Source organism: Syngnathus floridae, chromosome 5 (assembly GCF_059516105.1).
Source record: "Syngnathus floridae isolate MCC-2025c chromosome 5, RoL_Sflo_1.0, whole genome shotgun sequence".
NCBI classification, from domain to species: domain Eukaryota; kingdom Metazoa; phylum Chordata; class Actinopteri; order Syngnathiformes; family Syngnathidae; genus Syngnathus; species Syngnathus floridae.
Window position 1 is genome coordinate 19,881,334 of NC_142417.1, and position 12,662 is coordinate 19,893,995.

The window sequence follows — 12,662 nt, forward strand, 5'->3', positions numbered from 1 at the left end:
ATATTGTTTGTTGTTTGTTTTTATTGTTTTTTATTCTTTAAATCATGTTCGAAATAAAGATTCATGCATTCATGTATTCATTCATTTATTTATCCGATTATCCAGTCCAGAGAAATGGCAAACGCAACACGTTATGGGCCCAGGCGGGATATTGGAAGCCGATGGTTAAGACTGTATTTTGACAGAGACAAAACAAATTGCGAGCTGTGGGAAGCGAAAGTCATAGGACAAATGCAGCTGCAAGGACTGAAGGAGACTATTTTGATTAAATTAATTAGATTACCGTAATTTCCGGACTATAAGTCGCGGTTTTTTCATAGTTTGGGTGGGGGGGCGACTTATACTCAGGAGCGACTTATAAATGTTTTTTTTTCACAAATTTTTACTTAATCATTAAGACATCACTTAAAAGTATAGTTGACCACTTCGCATGTTATTTTTAGTATAGTTGATCACTTAACATGCTTTTATATCTTTATCTTGAACATATTCAAAACATAAAAAATAGAGAAAACATCAAATAAAGCAATTAACACTTTAAAGCACCATATCCAAGTCCACTGTCTGTTTGCTCCTCTTATATTTATTATTATTATTTATTATTATTTGTTTATTTATCATTTATTCAACACTCTTATTTATTCATTGTTTATGCCTTCTTGTTTTTTTTTGTGTTGCTTGTATGCATATGTGTACTATCTCACCGAGGGATAGTGGGAACGTAATTTCAATCTCTTTGTGTGTCTTGGTATATGAAAAAAAAAATCGACAATAAAGCAGACTTTGTCTTTGATAAAACAACCAAATAAACAAAACAAAAAACTACATCTGAAAAAAATTATATTTTCAGACGAAACTGGATGAGGGCGCTTTAAATTTCACCATTGGCCGTGACTCATCAACTGGGTGGGCTTAAGAAAAATGGCACCAAAAAGAAAGTCATATTTTGCATGTTACAAACTTCAAGTTGTAAAATATGCAGCTGAAAACAGTAATCGAGCAGCAGAAAGAAAGTTTGGAGAACCGTGATGTACCAATGGATTACTATTTCAAGTGACGTCAGTGGCACCGCGCGGCGCGACCCACGTAAGGACTACCGGCATCATTAGCGGTGATCATTTCTAAGTGACACGGAGGACGAAGAGTTTAAAGGAATTAAGGATTTGGAGTGACATAGAAGGTTTGAAAAACTATTATGGCTTTTACGCACGCCCGGTCCTACTCTACTGAGTCGGGGGCCGGCGCTCGGCCAAGTGGCTGTCCGCGAACGGTGCATGGGGCTCGGACATGGCCATTACGCACGCCCGGTCCTCTGCCATGGAGCTCTCGTGTCTGGAAGTCCACGCCGCCACACGCTTGGAAGTTTGTTTTGTGGAATAAAGAGCCGTTTACCAAACCCACGTCTATCCTTGTACTTTGTTAATGCTACAATATAGTTATATACTAGATCTGTGGAATAAAGACGAGGCTGACGTCAGGGCGCACGCGCGGCGATGTTGACAAAGGACGAGGAATTTGATCGATGGATTTAATGGATTTAAAGTGCACGGATGGTTTGATAATATTATTGCTTATATTATAGTTATTTGAAATATAGTTTATCTATCGTTATATGAGCTATCGTTATATGAGCCTGTGGAATATTTTGAAGTGCAAGCGCCCTCAGCCGCGCGCAGCCATTGTTGACAAAGAACGATCGATGGATTTAATGAATTGGAGTGACATCGATGGTTTTATAAACATGTTATTTATGTAATGGTTGTCCTAAATCACTCTATATGTTACGTCAGGCCCGTTCTCAGCTCCTCATTTGTGTTTGTCACGTTAGCATACCTATCGTTTAGCCTGTTGCTATCGTATCGAATGATCGATGGATTTAATGAATTGGAGTGACACCGATGGTTTTATAAACATGTTATTCATGTAATAGTTGTCCTTAATCACTCTATATGTTACATCAGGCCCGTTCTCAGCTCTTTGTTTGTGTTTGTCACGTTAGCATACCTAGCGTTTAGCCTGTTGTTGCTATCGTTTAGCCTGTTGTTGCTCGTTCATGACTGTTTTTGGTGTGGGATTTTGTCGAATAAATTGCCCACCCAAAATGCGACTTATACTCCGAAGCGACTTATATGTTTTCTTTTCACTTTTTGGGGCATTTTATGGCTGGTGCGATTTCTACTCCGGAGCGATTTATAATCCGGAAAATACGGTAGATTAGAAAAACAATTTACTCAAAGCCAAGCAAGGCCAAACCAGTGTGAAACGGTTCAATGGAAAAGCAACAGAAGTGGTGAAACTCTCCATCCTTGCTTGTGAGAAATTTAGCATTTCAGGGATTTTATACACAGGTCTGTACACCTGTTTCCAATTGACTGGTTGATCTTTTGAATGTTCCAAACAAGTGTTTTTTTTTTTTTTTTTTTTTAGTATGCCTCAACTTTTCCAGTTTTTTGTTGCCCCTGCCCCAGGTCTGTGTATTAGAGGAATCAAAGTCAAAAGAGAATATTTGAAAAATAAACAATAGCATTAATCACTTTCAGCATTCTTTGTTGCATATTTAAATGAGTAAAGGTTGAGAAATAGTTGCAAAACATTTTAATGAACATTTTACACAATATTCCAACTTCATTGGAATTTCACTTTGTACTTCTCTGTTTCACCTTTGAAAAGGGTTGCGCTATTATTTAGTCAAATCATCGCACAATTAGGAAAAAAAATACACTAACTATGGCAAAAGAAATAATGACTATTCGAAATTTAATGAGTCACTGATGATTTAGTGATATATTTGCATGACTTCCATGCAAGGTAGACTATATGGATTTATTCCCAGTGAAGTTGTGAATTTGAGTGTGAATGTGTGTCTGTCTCTCTGGGCCTTGTGATTAACTAGCAATCAATCCAGATCCAGTCTACCATTCACCTGTAGTTAGCTTGAAATGGTTCACCTCCCCACCATTCTGACGAGGTTAAGTGGTGTAGAAAACGGATGAAATTAAATGATGAATGTTATCACCGTCCCCCCGTTATCCGCCATCTTGTTCAGTGGTCTCAACATGACTTCAATTTTATATATTTTTAAAACGAATCATATAACAGTTGGATTGACAGATTTTCCAATTACAAGCCTTACTATAAACAACAAGAAAAAAGTTCAATTAAATGAAAGTTCGATATTGACTGAACTTACTGGTAAAGGAAAAGGTTTTCCATTGACCTTTATACAGAGACTGGTTGGGAAAATGTCTTCTTGTGGGCAACTTGTCTCAGACAAACAAAACCTGACAAAAGACAACAAGACAAAATAATATTAATATTGTCATTTAAGTCAAAACAGTTTAATGGAGGCACAAACCGAACAGTTATTTAAAAATGAAGGATGGTACCTTAAGTGTGGTCTCCATACATACATTATAGTTGAGGGGGAAACTGTTAGAAACCCAGTTAAGTCATTTGCATGTTTTTTTCTTAAGAAATTAAATATGTTTGAAGGTAAGCGCTGAAATTGTGTCGACTGTCAAAATCAGTCCTGAATTGCTGAGATAAGGCACTGTTACACCTTGTCACATACCCAGAGTTTTAGGGGGAAGGGGCTAAAACAAATGGCGTGACCAAGCCTATGACGTGAAACGACTCCCGCCAACCATTCTCCTCCCCCGCTATATACTGTGCTAAGGCTAGGGTTTTTTTGTCTTTTTTTTTCATTGAAATCACATATTCAGAGATGATCTCATATATCAAATCTGATATTATTTTGTAGTGGTCTTGACTGTCACAGAATGAAATATGTTAATAACGGGTGGCTTATAAACATATTTCACACATACATTCTATCTCATCACTATCTAGCCAAGCTCACAAATCAGAAGCTACATGTTATTTATGAGCAGTTCACAAAAAATCTGCTTTAAGTTGAGAGAGAGAGAGACAGAGAGAGAGACAGAGAGAGAGAGAGAGACAGACAGACAGCGTGAGTGTGAGAGATCGAGAGAAAATACAATAATGTAGTAACACTTAAAGGAGCACAAGATGACATTTCGACCATTATAAAACCGACTTACAACCTGTTGAATGGTACCGTTGTGATGGCCTGATCGCGTCGGTATCGCTTTTACTAGCCCACCAAAAAATTGAGGACGGTGGCAGGAAACCTGCCACACGAAAAAGTACAAATGTGCTTACATGCTTAATGGGCCGCGGACCGGTACCAGATTGTGGATCATTTGGTACCAGGCCACACAAGAAACAATAAATAACTTGCATTATTTCCATTTTATTTATCAAAGTCTGAACAATCTTTTATTTTGAAAAATGAACCGGATTCTCTCCTACTCCTCAGTGATGTGAATATAACAACATTACTCATGTTATGTTGTTGTCGCGATGTTATGAAGACGCTGCTTGTTAAGTTGCATACGAGTACACAGTGGATTCACATTTATTATTATATTATACTGGGGTGTTCACATACAGTATTTCCGCCATGGAACTAAGGGTGGAAAGATGTGTTGGGAACGTGGTGTTTAAGTGGGCCAACTCCCACCAGTTTCAATTTTGCTGAGTGCGTAGAAGATAGACAACTTACAAATCATTACTGTCAGCCTAATGACAACCTGATGGCAAACCAGTTAGTAATTCACACACTGAACGCACTGCCACAAGCAGCACTTAACTCAGTCTCCATGAGGACCAAGCTGCTTTGACCAGCTAACCCCATCGAATGAGTGGCCTCAACCATATCCGAAAGTACATCCTGCTCTCGATGCTTTACCTTTGGATTGCCCATATTATGTGTACTATGTGTCCTCTCTGCATCCATTGCAGCCTGGTCATCCTGGAAGAGGGATCCTCCCATATGTGGTCGCTTCTCAAGGTTTCTCATTTCCCCTAGTAGGAGTTTGAAGTTTTTCCTTGCCCTCCTGGGAGTTTAAGATCAGGGGATGTTTGAGAATAATTGTCAATTTTTGCACATGTTGTCCTGAATTTTGTTAACTACCTAAATGTTGTAGAGAGGCCGAGATGTACCGGAGTCAAATTCCTTGTTTAGCATGCTCAAACTTGGCGAATAAAGATTGATTTGATTTGATTTTAGGCACACATAAAGGAGCACCGTTGTGCTTTGGTTCCCGTAAGAGGCCTTCACTAACAATGAGCAGGGCTTATTTGCATAGGTGACATGTTCTTTGTTTGATTCACAGGAACTTCATGCCTTTTCATTTAGATGTAGGTTTGGTTCATAGATTGTAGTTTATCAGACCTGTTTTTCTTTGTTAAGGGTTACATACAGTTAGAAGTAGTTGCATAAAAGTTATCCCATATTTACTCAATGTTTGTTTAAGGAACTGCATACCGGTTACCTCACGTTTGTTTAATGTGTGTTGAAGTGTTTAGGACAAGTTACTTATTATTATTATGTGTTAATTCACCAAGTAGATAAAGTTAGCAAAGGTCTAGTTGCATTTGTTCCACAGCAAAGCGGCAATCAACGTGCTTCAAGGTATTTGACCACAGTCGAGGACGAGTCAGCCAACTGTGAGGGAAGACGGCTGGGGATGGCCTCTGCGGGGGGTCACGAGCCAACAGCGAAGTGCTAATTCACACCACACTACATTCTTTTGCTAATCAGCGTTGCTACAGACACAATTCCCCCTCCCTTTAGTGTAGCAACGCCTCTGTAACCAGGGCAACCATAACATTAAAAAGAGCGGCACGTGGAGGAAGGACTCAGAACTGATGGAGGTTGTAACTGAGATTGCTTTCTCTATCGTTCTCCTCGCGAGTAAACCTGTTCTGGTTGTCTTCTCCTCTTCATTCCAGCGAGTGATTTAATGTCTAATCGTATTTAGACCCAACACTATGTATTAACATTTCATAAAATCTTGACTTTTTTTTATTCATGGCCAATAAACTATCAAAAATGGCTTTTGGCAACTTTTCTTCATGGCCAAACTGGTTGACCTAAACTCATCCTCAAAAAAATATCTAAGCATATTTCTTCCATTCCCAGCTCTTCATCCTCATTTTATGAACTTCTTCGACTTGAAAGTTTTTGTAAGCAGAAACAGCTTCTTTGTTAAAAGTTGTCTTCTCTTCTGACTCTGGTCACTGAGTCAGTATCTCAACAAAAGACAGGTCCTGACTTCCAACACATCTTCTGCTCCTGTCTTCTCCCAGGCTGTCGGCACACGTGATTAGCTCAGAAGCTTGAGCTCCACCGTTATCTTGCTATGACCCTTTGCTTACTTTCACTGGCTTTCTTTTCTCTATGACACACATACATATTAGTTGATTTCAGTGCTGCAAGGTCACACTATCACACAGGCTAGGCAGAGTCACACATGATCACACGATCTAGGCAGAGTCGCCCCCTTGCAAGTGGGTGGCCATGAGTATAAGAGTAGGAATCATGGAGGTGGGGGTTAGACCAATCTCGCAAAGAAGTGTCTCAATCTTTCTGGCATACATTAAATAGTTCAATTTAGAAGGCAGCCTCCTGGTGATTACTATTAGCATAGCGAGCAGTAAAGATAAAGAACTAGACCATACCACTTTTAGTGTTCTAAAACTCCTACATGTTTCGACCGATTATGACCATTCTAACGTCAACATACAGTGGTACCTCTACTTACGATCTTAGTTGGTTCCACAATCGGGTTTGTAAGTAGAAATTTCTAAGTAGAAGCAACGTTTCCCATAGGAATCAATGTAAAAGCAAATAATGCGTGCTGGGCTATTCCAAAAGTCACACTTTTTGCCCTATTACTCTGTGTAAAACACACGGAAAACCAAAAGAACTGTTATAATTTTGCTTTGTCAAATCTTTATAATAAAAAATAGAAGTCACTTTATTCTGAACCTCACAACTTTGCTTGGGGATGGGGTAACCTGTTCTAATTTTCTACACTTGCTAAAAATACTCCAGAGAGGACACAGAAAAAGTCAGGCTGATACATGTTTTTTATGCTTTCACCTACTTCTTGCAATGTGCTCATGTATTCTTGATTACATTTTGGTGCAATTGTTTGAGTTTTCTGGCTGTGTAAATGGTCAGTGAACGCAACTCGCGCAGAACGTAAATAAAGTAAAGAAAAGGAACCTAGCTTCTATAAAGGGAAATGGACAACACAAAAGTGTGTTCTTCATGTTTTTATTGAAAACAAGCTGGTACTGTCTACTGTGTATTCTACTTTGGAAGAACACGGCCATACTCGATGATACGCATGCATCCGTCATGCTCCTTTATGATTTCGAGTTTCATATCCATAGACATTGGCGGTAAGGGAAGTCGTCAAGCTGAAGAAGGAGTCCTGTTGGACTCCGAAGGGAACCGACGAGTACCAGGTGGCCAAGCGGAACGCGGCTTCAGTGGTTGCTGAGGCAAAAACCCGGGCGTGGGAGGAGTTTGATGAGGCCATGGAGAATGACTTCCCAACAACTTCGAGGAAATTCTGGTCCACCATCTGGCGTCTCAGGAGGGGGAGGCAATGCACCGTCAACACTGTTTACAGTGGAGATGGTGTGCTGCTGAACTCGACTCGGGACGTTGTGAGTCGGTCTGGAAAATATTTTGAAGACCTCCTCAATTCCACCAACACGCCTTCCATTTTGGAAGCAGGGCCTGGAGACTGAAGTGGACTCTCCAATCTCTGGGGTCGTAGTGTGGTCTTCGTCCTGGCCGTGGAACAGTTCCCTCGGGAAGTTCTATGGAGGGGTGCTGAAACAACTGGTAAGGGGAGTTCGGTCCCTGTATCATCGATGTCAGAGTTTGATCCGCATTTCCTGCACTAAGTCGGATTCGTTACCAGTGAGGGTTGGACTCCGCCAAGGCTGCCCTTTCTCACCAATTCTGTTCATAACTTTTATGGACAGAATTTCTAGGCGCAGCCAAGGCGTTGAGGGTGTACAGTTTGGGGACCTCAGCATTGCATCTCTGCTTTTTGCAGACGACGTGGTGCTGTTGGCGTATTCAAGCCGTGATCTCCAGGTCTCACTGGAGCGCTTCACAGCCATGTGTGAAGTGGTCTGGATGACGGTCAGCACCTCCAAATCTGAGACTACGGTCCTCAGTCAGAAAAGGGTGGACTGCCCCTCTGGATCAGGGATGAGATCCTGCCCCCAAGTGGAGGAGTTCAAGTATCTTGGGGTCTTGTTTACAAGTGAGGACAAGATGGAGCGTGAAATTGACAGGTGGATTGGTGCAGCGTCGGCTGTAATGTGAACTCTGTACCGGTCCATTGTGGTGAAGAGAGAGCTGAGCCAAAAGGCAAAGCTCTCAATTTACTGGTCGATCTACGCTCCTACCCACACCTATGGTCACGAGCTATGGGTTGTGACCAAAAGAACAAGATCCCGGATACAAGCGGCCGAAATGAGTTTCCTCTGCAGGGTGTCCGGGCTCTCCCTTAAATATAGGATGAGAAGCTCGGTCATCCGAGAGAGATCCGGAGTAGAGCCGCTGGGAGATTTTATGTTGCCAGTAAGTGGCGTTATAGGTATAAGAGAATATTATATTATAGCTGAAGCTTTTTTTTTTTTTTTATCATGTGCAGTTATTAACTTTGTGTGCCAGCGACAAGAGTCCTCGTCATTGACAATAATGACGTAGTATCCCATCGACGAGTATTTTAGTCAACTTGATTTTATTTTATAAATGGTAGATAAGAATCCCGGCCACCTCTCCACGATAAAATCAAGTGTACAGAGCATTGTAGTGGTTAACTCCAACCACTTGATGGCAGAGTTGCTCTTGCTGTCTCATAGAGAGGTGACGAAAACTCTAAGCCCAGCCCAAATGGGAGAACAATGGAACAATAGTTGTAGAGTTACAGAAGAATCAGTCAGAGAGTGAGAGTAATTGGCGAAACGGAAGCGATCAGCTTTCAAGCAGCTTGCAATCGAGGAAACTATTGCTCGTTTCGAGTGTGGTAGAGCAAAACAGTCAATTTAGAGGAGCTGGCTGTGAGAACGCGACACAAGCCACCGCCGACTCGGGCATGCAAAAGCAATCAGCGTAGTGTGTGCAACTGTTTGTGCCACAGTTTGGATGAATCGCCGTCATTCTTATATATCCTATTCTATACATCTCTTGTAAATAGCAAAAGATGCACACCCGTGTGAGCACACACGCGAACATCTCGGTAAACAACCCAAAACATGTAAATAGGTTGCCAAATGTGAAAATGTTGCTTTTCGTGCGCGTTGTAAATGATGTAAATAAATGTTTTTGCCATCAAAAACCCATTTTCATTATTTTTGTTCATGTTTTATAGAAGGGAAGGCCTGTTGTCACAGAAAATAAATGTTTTTGCCTTCAAAAACCCATTTTCATTATTTTTGTTCATGTTTTATAGGAGGGTAGGCCTGTTGTCACAGATGCCACTAAACCTGAAAATATCAGTGTTAAAGTTACAGTTGTGCAGAAAATACGTTTTACACAAAACAACTCATTTTCTCTGAGATTACTAATTTGGGTAAAACCAAAGTATTTGGGAATGGTGATAACTAAAGAATGGTATAATACAGAATCCTGAATTTCCCCCTGGAAATTATCTATCTATCTATCTATCTATCTATCTATCTATCTATCTATCTATCTATCTATCTATCCAGCTCAGTGGCTTAGTGGTAGAGTATCCGCCCTGAGACTGGAAGGTTGTGGATTCAAACCCCGGCTGGGTCATACCAAAGACTATAAATGGGACCCGTTTCTTCCCTGCTTGGCACTCAGCATAAAGGTTTGGAATTGGGGGGTTAGATCACCAAATGATTCCCGAGCGCGGCACCGCTGCTGCTCACTGCTCCCCTCTCCCCCAGGGTATGGATCAAAATCACACGGGGACGGGTTAAATGCAGAGGACAAATTTCACCACACCCAGATGTGTGTGTGACGATCATTGGGACTAAAATTTAAACTTTATCTATCTATCTATCTATCTATCTATCTATCTATCTATCTATCTATCTATCTATCTATCTATCTATCTATCTGAGAATATCTATATCTATCTGAAAGTACAGTATCTCACAAAAGTGAGTACACCCCTCTCAGTTCTGCAATGTTTTAATTATATCTTGTCATGGGACAACACTGAAGAAATGACACAATGTTAAGTAGTCACTGTAGAGCAGTGGTTCTTAACCTGGGTTCGATCGGATCCTAGGGGTTCGGTGAGTCGGCTTCAGGGGTTCGGCGGAGCTGATATGTCATTGCCCCGCCCCTGACCCGCCCCCTGTCCGCGGATGGCCGAACACACCGGTATGAGTGAAAATGTTCAAAATTAGCTGGGATTTGAGGGGTTGTCTTTTCCAAAAACGCTTGTCATTTAAAGATTTAAGTCGTATTTCAAAGACTAAAGATTTTTTTTCTAATTCATGTTCCAGGTCTTAAGGTGGCACAGTTGAACTTTGAAGTCACTCTCGGACAGGGGTGGGCAAACTTTTTGACTTGCGGGCCGAATTGGGTTCAAAATTTTGACCGGGGGGGCCGAACCAGGAGCAGATGGATGTAGTGTTTGTGTGAAGTAATTTAAACGACATATAAAGGTCATTGCATAAAAGGTTTTGGCCTTTTGTAGGTAAGAAAGCATGGATATTCAAAAAAAGCTTTTTGAAAACAAATGCATTTATTAATAGCATTACAAAAATATTTCACCAAAAAACTGCTATCAGTGATTCTCATTAGATACAATAGTTATTATGAACTAGAAAATGCAATTTCTAGGAAAATTGCGTGTGAAGACGAAAACTTTGAATATCTTCTTTGGGAATGATAGAGAATGATGTTGAAATGAGTTGAATTACTTGAGAATTGTGGAAAACAGAAGTGTAAAATTAAATTTGGGAGAATTTGTGGTGAAAATTTGTAATTTTTGGTAAGTGGGAAGTTGTGGAATACGTAGGAAAACAGTTGGAAGTTTGAACGGGTTGAATCGGTTGAAAAATGTAGAAATTAGAGTAGAAAAACCAAATTTTGGAGAATTTGGTTGAGTTTCAAATTTGAAAATTTGGAATTTTTGGTAAGTGGGAAGTTGTGGAATAGGTAGGAAAAAGATGAACATTTGAAAGTTGGATTGGGTTTAATCGGTTGAAAAATGTAGAAATTAGAGTATAAAAATGAAATTTTGGAGAATTTGGTTGAATTTCAAATTTGGAATTTTTGGGAAGTGGGAAGTTGTGGAATAGGTAGGCAAAAGATGAACAGTTGAAAGTTGGAATGGGTTGAATCGGTCGAACAATGTAGAAAGTAGAGTAGAAAAACAAAATTTTGGAGAATATGGTGGAATTTCAAATTTAAAAATTTGGAATTTTTGGTAAGTGGGTAGTTGTGGAATAGGTAGGCAAAAGATGAACCGTTGAAAGTTGGAATGGGTTGAATCGGTTTAAAAATGTAGAAATTAGAGTAGAAAAACGACATTTTGAAAAATTTGGTTGAATTTCAAATCTGGAATTTTTGGTAGATGGGAAGTTGTGGAATAGGTAGGCAAAAGATGAACAGTTGAAAGTTGGAGTGGGTTGAATCGGATGAACAATGTGAAAATTAGAGTAGAAAAACAAATTTTTGAAAAATTTGGTTGAATTTCAAATTTGGAATTTTTGGTAAGTGGGAAGTTGTAGAATAGGTAGGCAAAAGATGAACAAATGAACGTTGGAATGGGTTGAATCGGTTGAACAATGTAGAAATTATAGTAGAAAAACGAAATTTTGCAGAATTAGCTTGAATTTCAAATTTGGAATTTTTGGTAAGTGGGAAGTTGTGGAATAGGTAGGCAAAAGATGAAGAGTTGAATGTTGGAATGGGTTGAATCAGTTGAACAATGTAGAAATTAGAGTAGAAAAACGAAATTTTGCAGAATTTGGTTGAATTTCAAATTTGAAAGTTTGACATTTTTGGGAAGTGGGAAGTTGTGGAATAGGTAGAAAAAAGATGAACAGTTGAAAGTTGGAATGAGTTGAATCGGTTGAAAAATGTGGAAATTAGAGTAGAAATACGAAATTTTGGAGAATTTGGTTGAATTTCAAATTTGGAATTTTTGGTAAGTGGGAAGTTGTGGAATTATTAGGCAAAAGATGAACAGTTGGAATGGGTAGAATCGGTTGAAAAATGTAGAAATTAGAGTAGAAAAACGAAATTTTGAAAAATTTAGTTGAATTTCAAATTTGGAATTTTTGGTAAATGGGAAGTTGCGGAATAGGTAGGCAAAAGATGAACAGTTGAAAGTTGGAATGAGTTGAATCGGTTGAAAAATGTAGAAGTTAGAGTAGAAAAACGAAATTTTTGAGAATTTGGTTGAATTTCAAATTTGAAAATTTGGAATTTTTGGTAGGTGAGAAGTTGTGGAATAGGCAGGCAAAAGATGAACAGTTGAAAGTTGGAATGGGTTGAATCAATTGAAAAACTTAGAAGTTAGAGTAGAAAAATGAAATTTTGGAGAATTTGGTTGAATTTCAAATTTGAAAATTTTGTATTTTTGGTTGGTGAGAAGTTGTGGAATAGGCAGGCAAAAGATGAACAGTTGAAAGTTGGAATGGGTTGAATCGGTTGAAAAATGTAGAAATTAGAGGTGTAAAACGAAATTTCGTGAAATTTTGTCAAAATTTTAAACGTGAAAATGTGAAGTTTTTGAATTTGGCAATTTTGGGAATGTCGAGAATTATTCCAAATG

General features: G+C 39.4%; 1 protein-coding gene across 4 annotated transcripts in view; it reads right to left on the reverse strand.

Annotated features, from left to right (window-relative positions):
• The window catches only part of pias2 (protein inhibitor of activated STAT, 2), a 136,340-nt gene that overhangs the window by 85,628 nt on the left and 38,050 nt on the right, over positions 1-12,662 (reverse strand). For all 4 annotated transcript variants that reach the window (XM_088375766.1, XM_088375767.1, XM_088375768.1 and 1 more), the window contains exon 5: positions 3,191-3,281. In XM_088375766.1, coding sequence (XP_088231892.1) covers positions 3,191-3,281 — 91 coding nt within the window. The remainder of the gene's footprint in view (positions 1-3,190; positions 3,282-12,662) is intronic.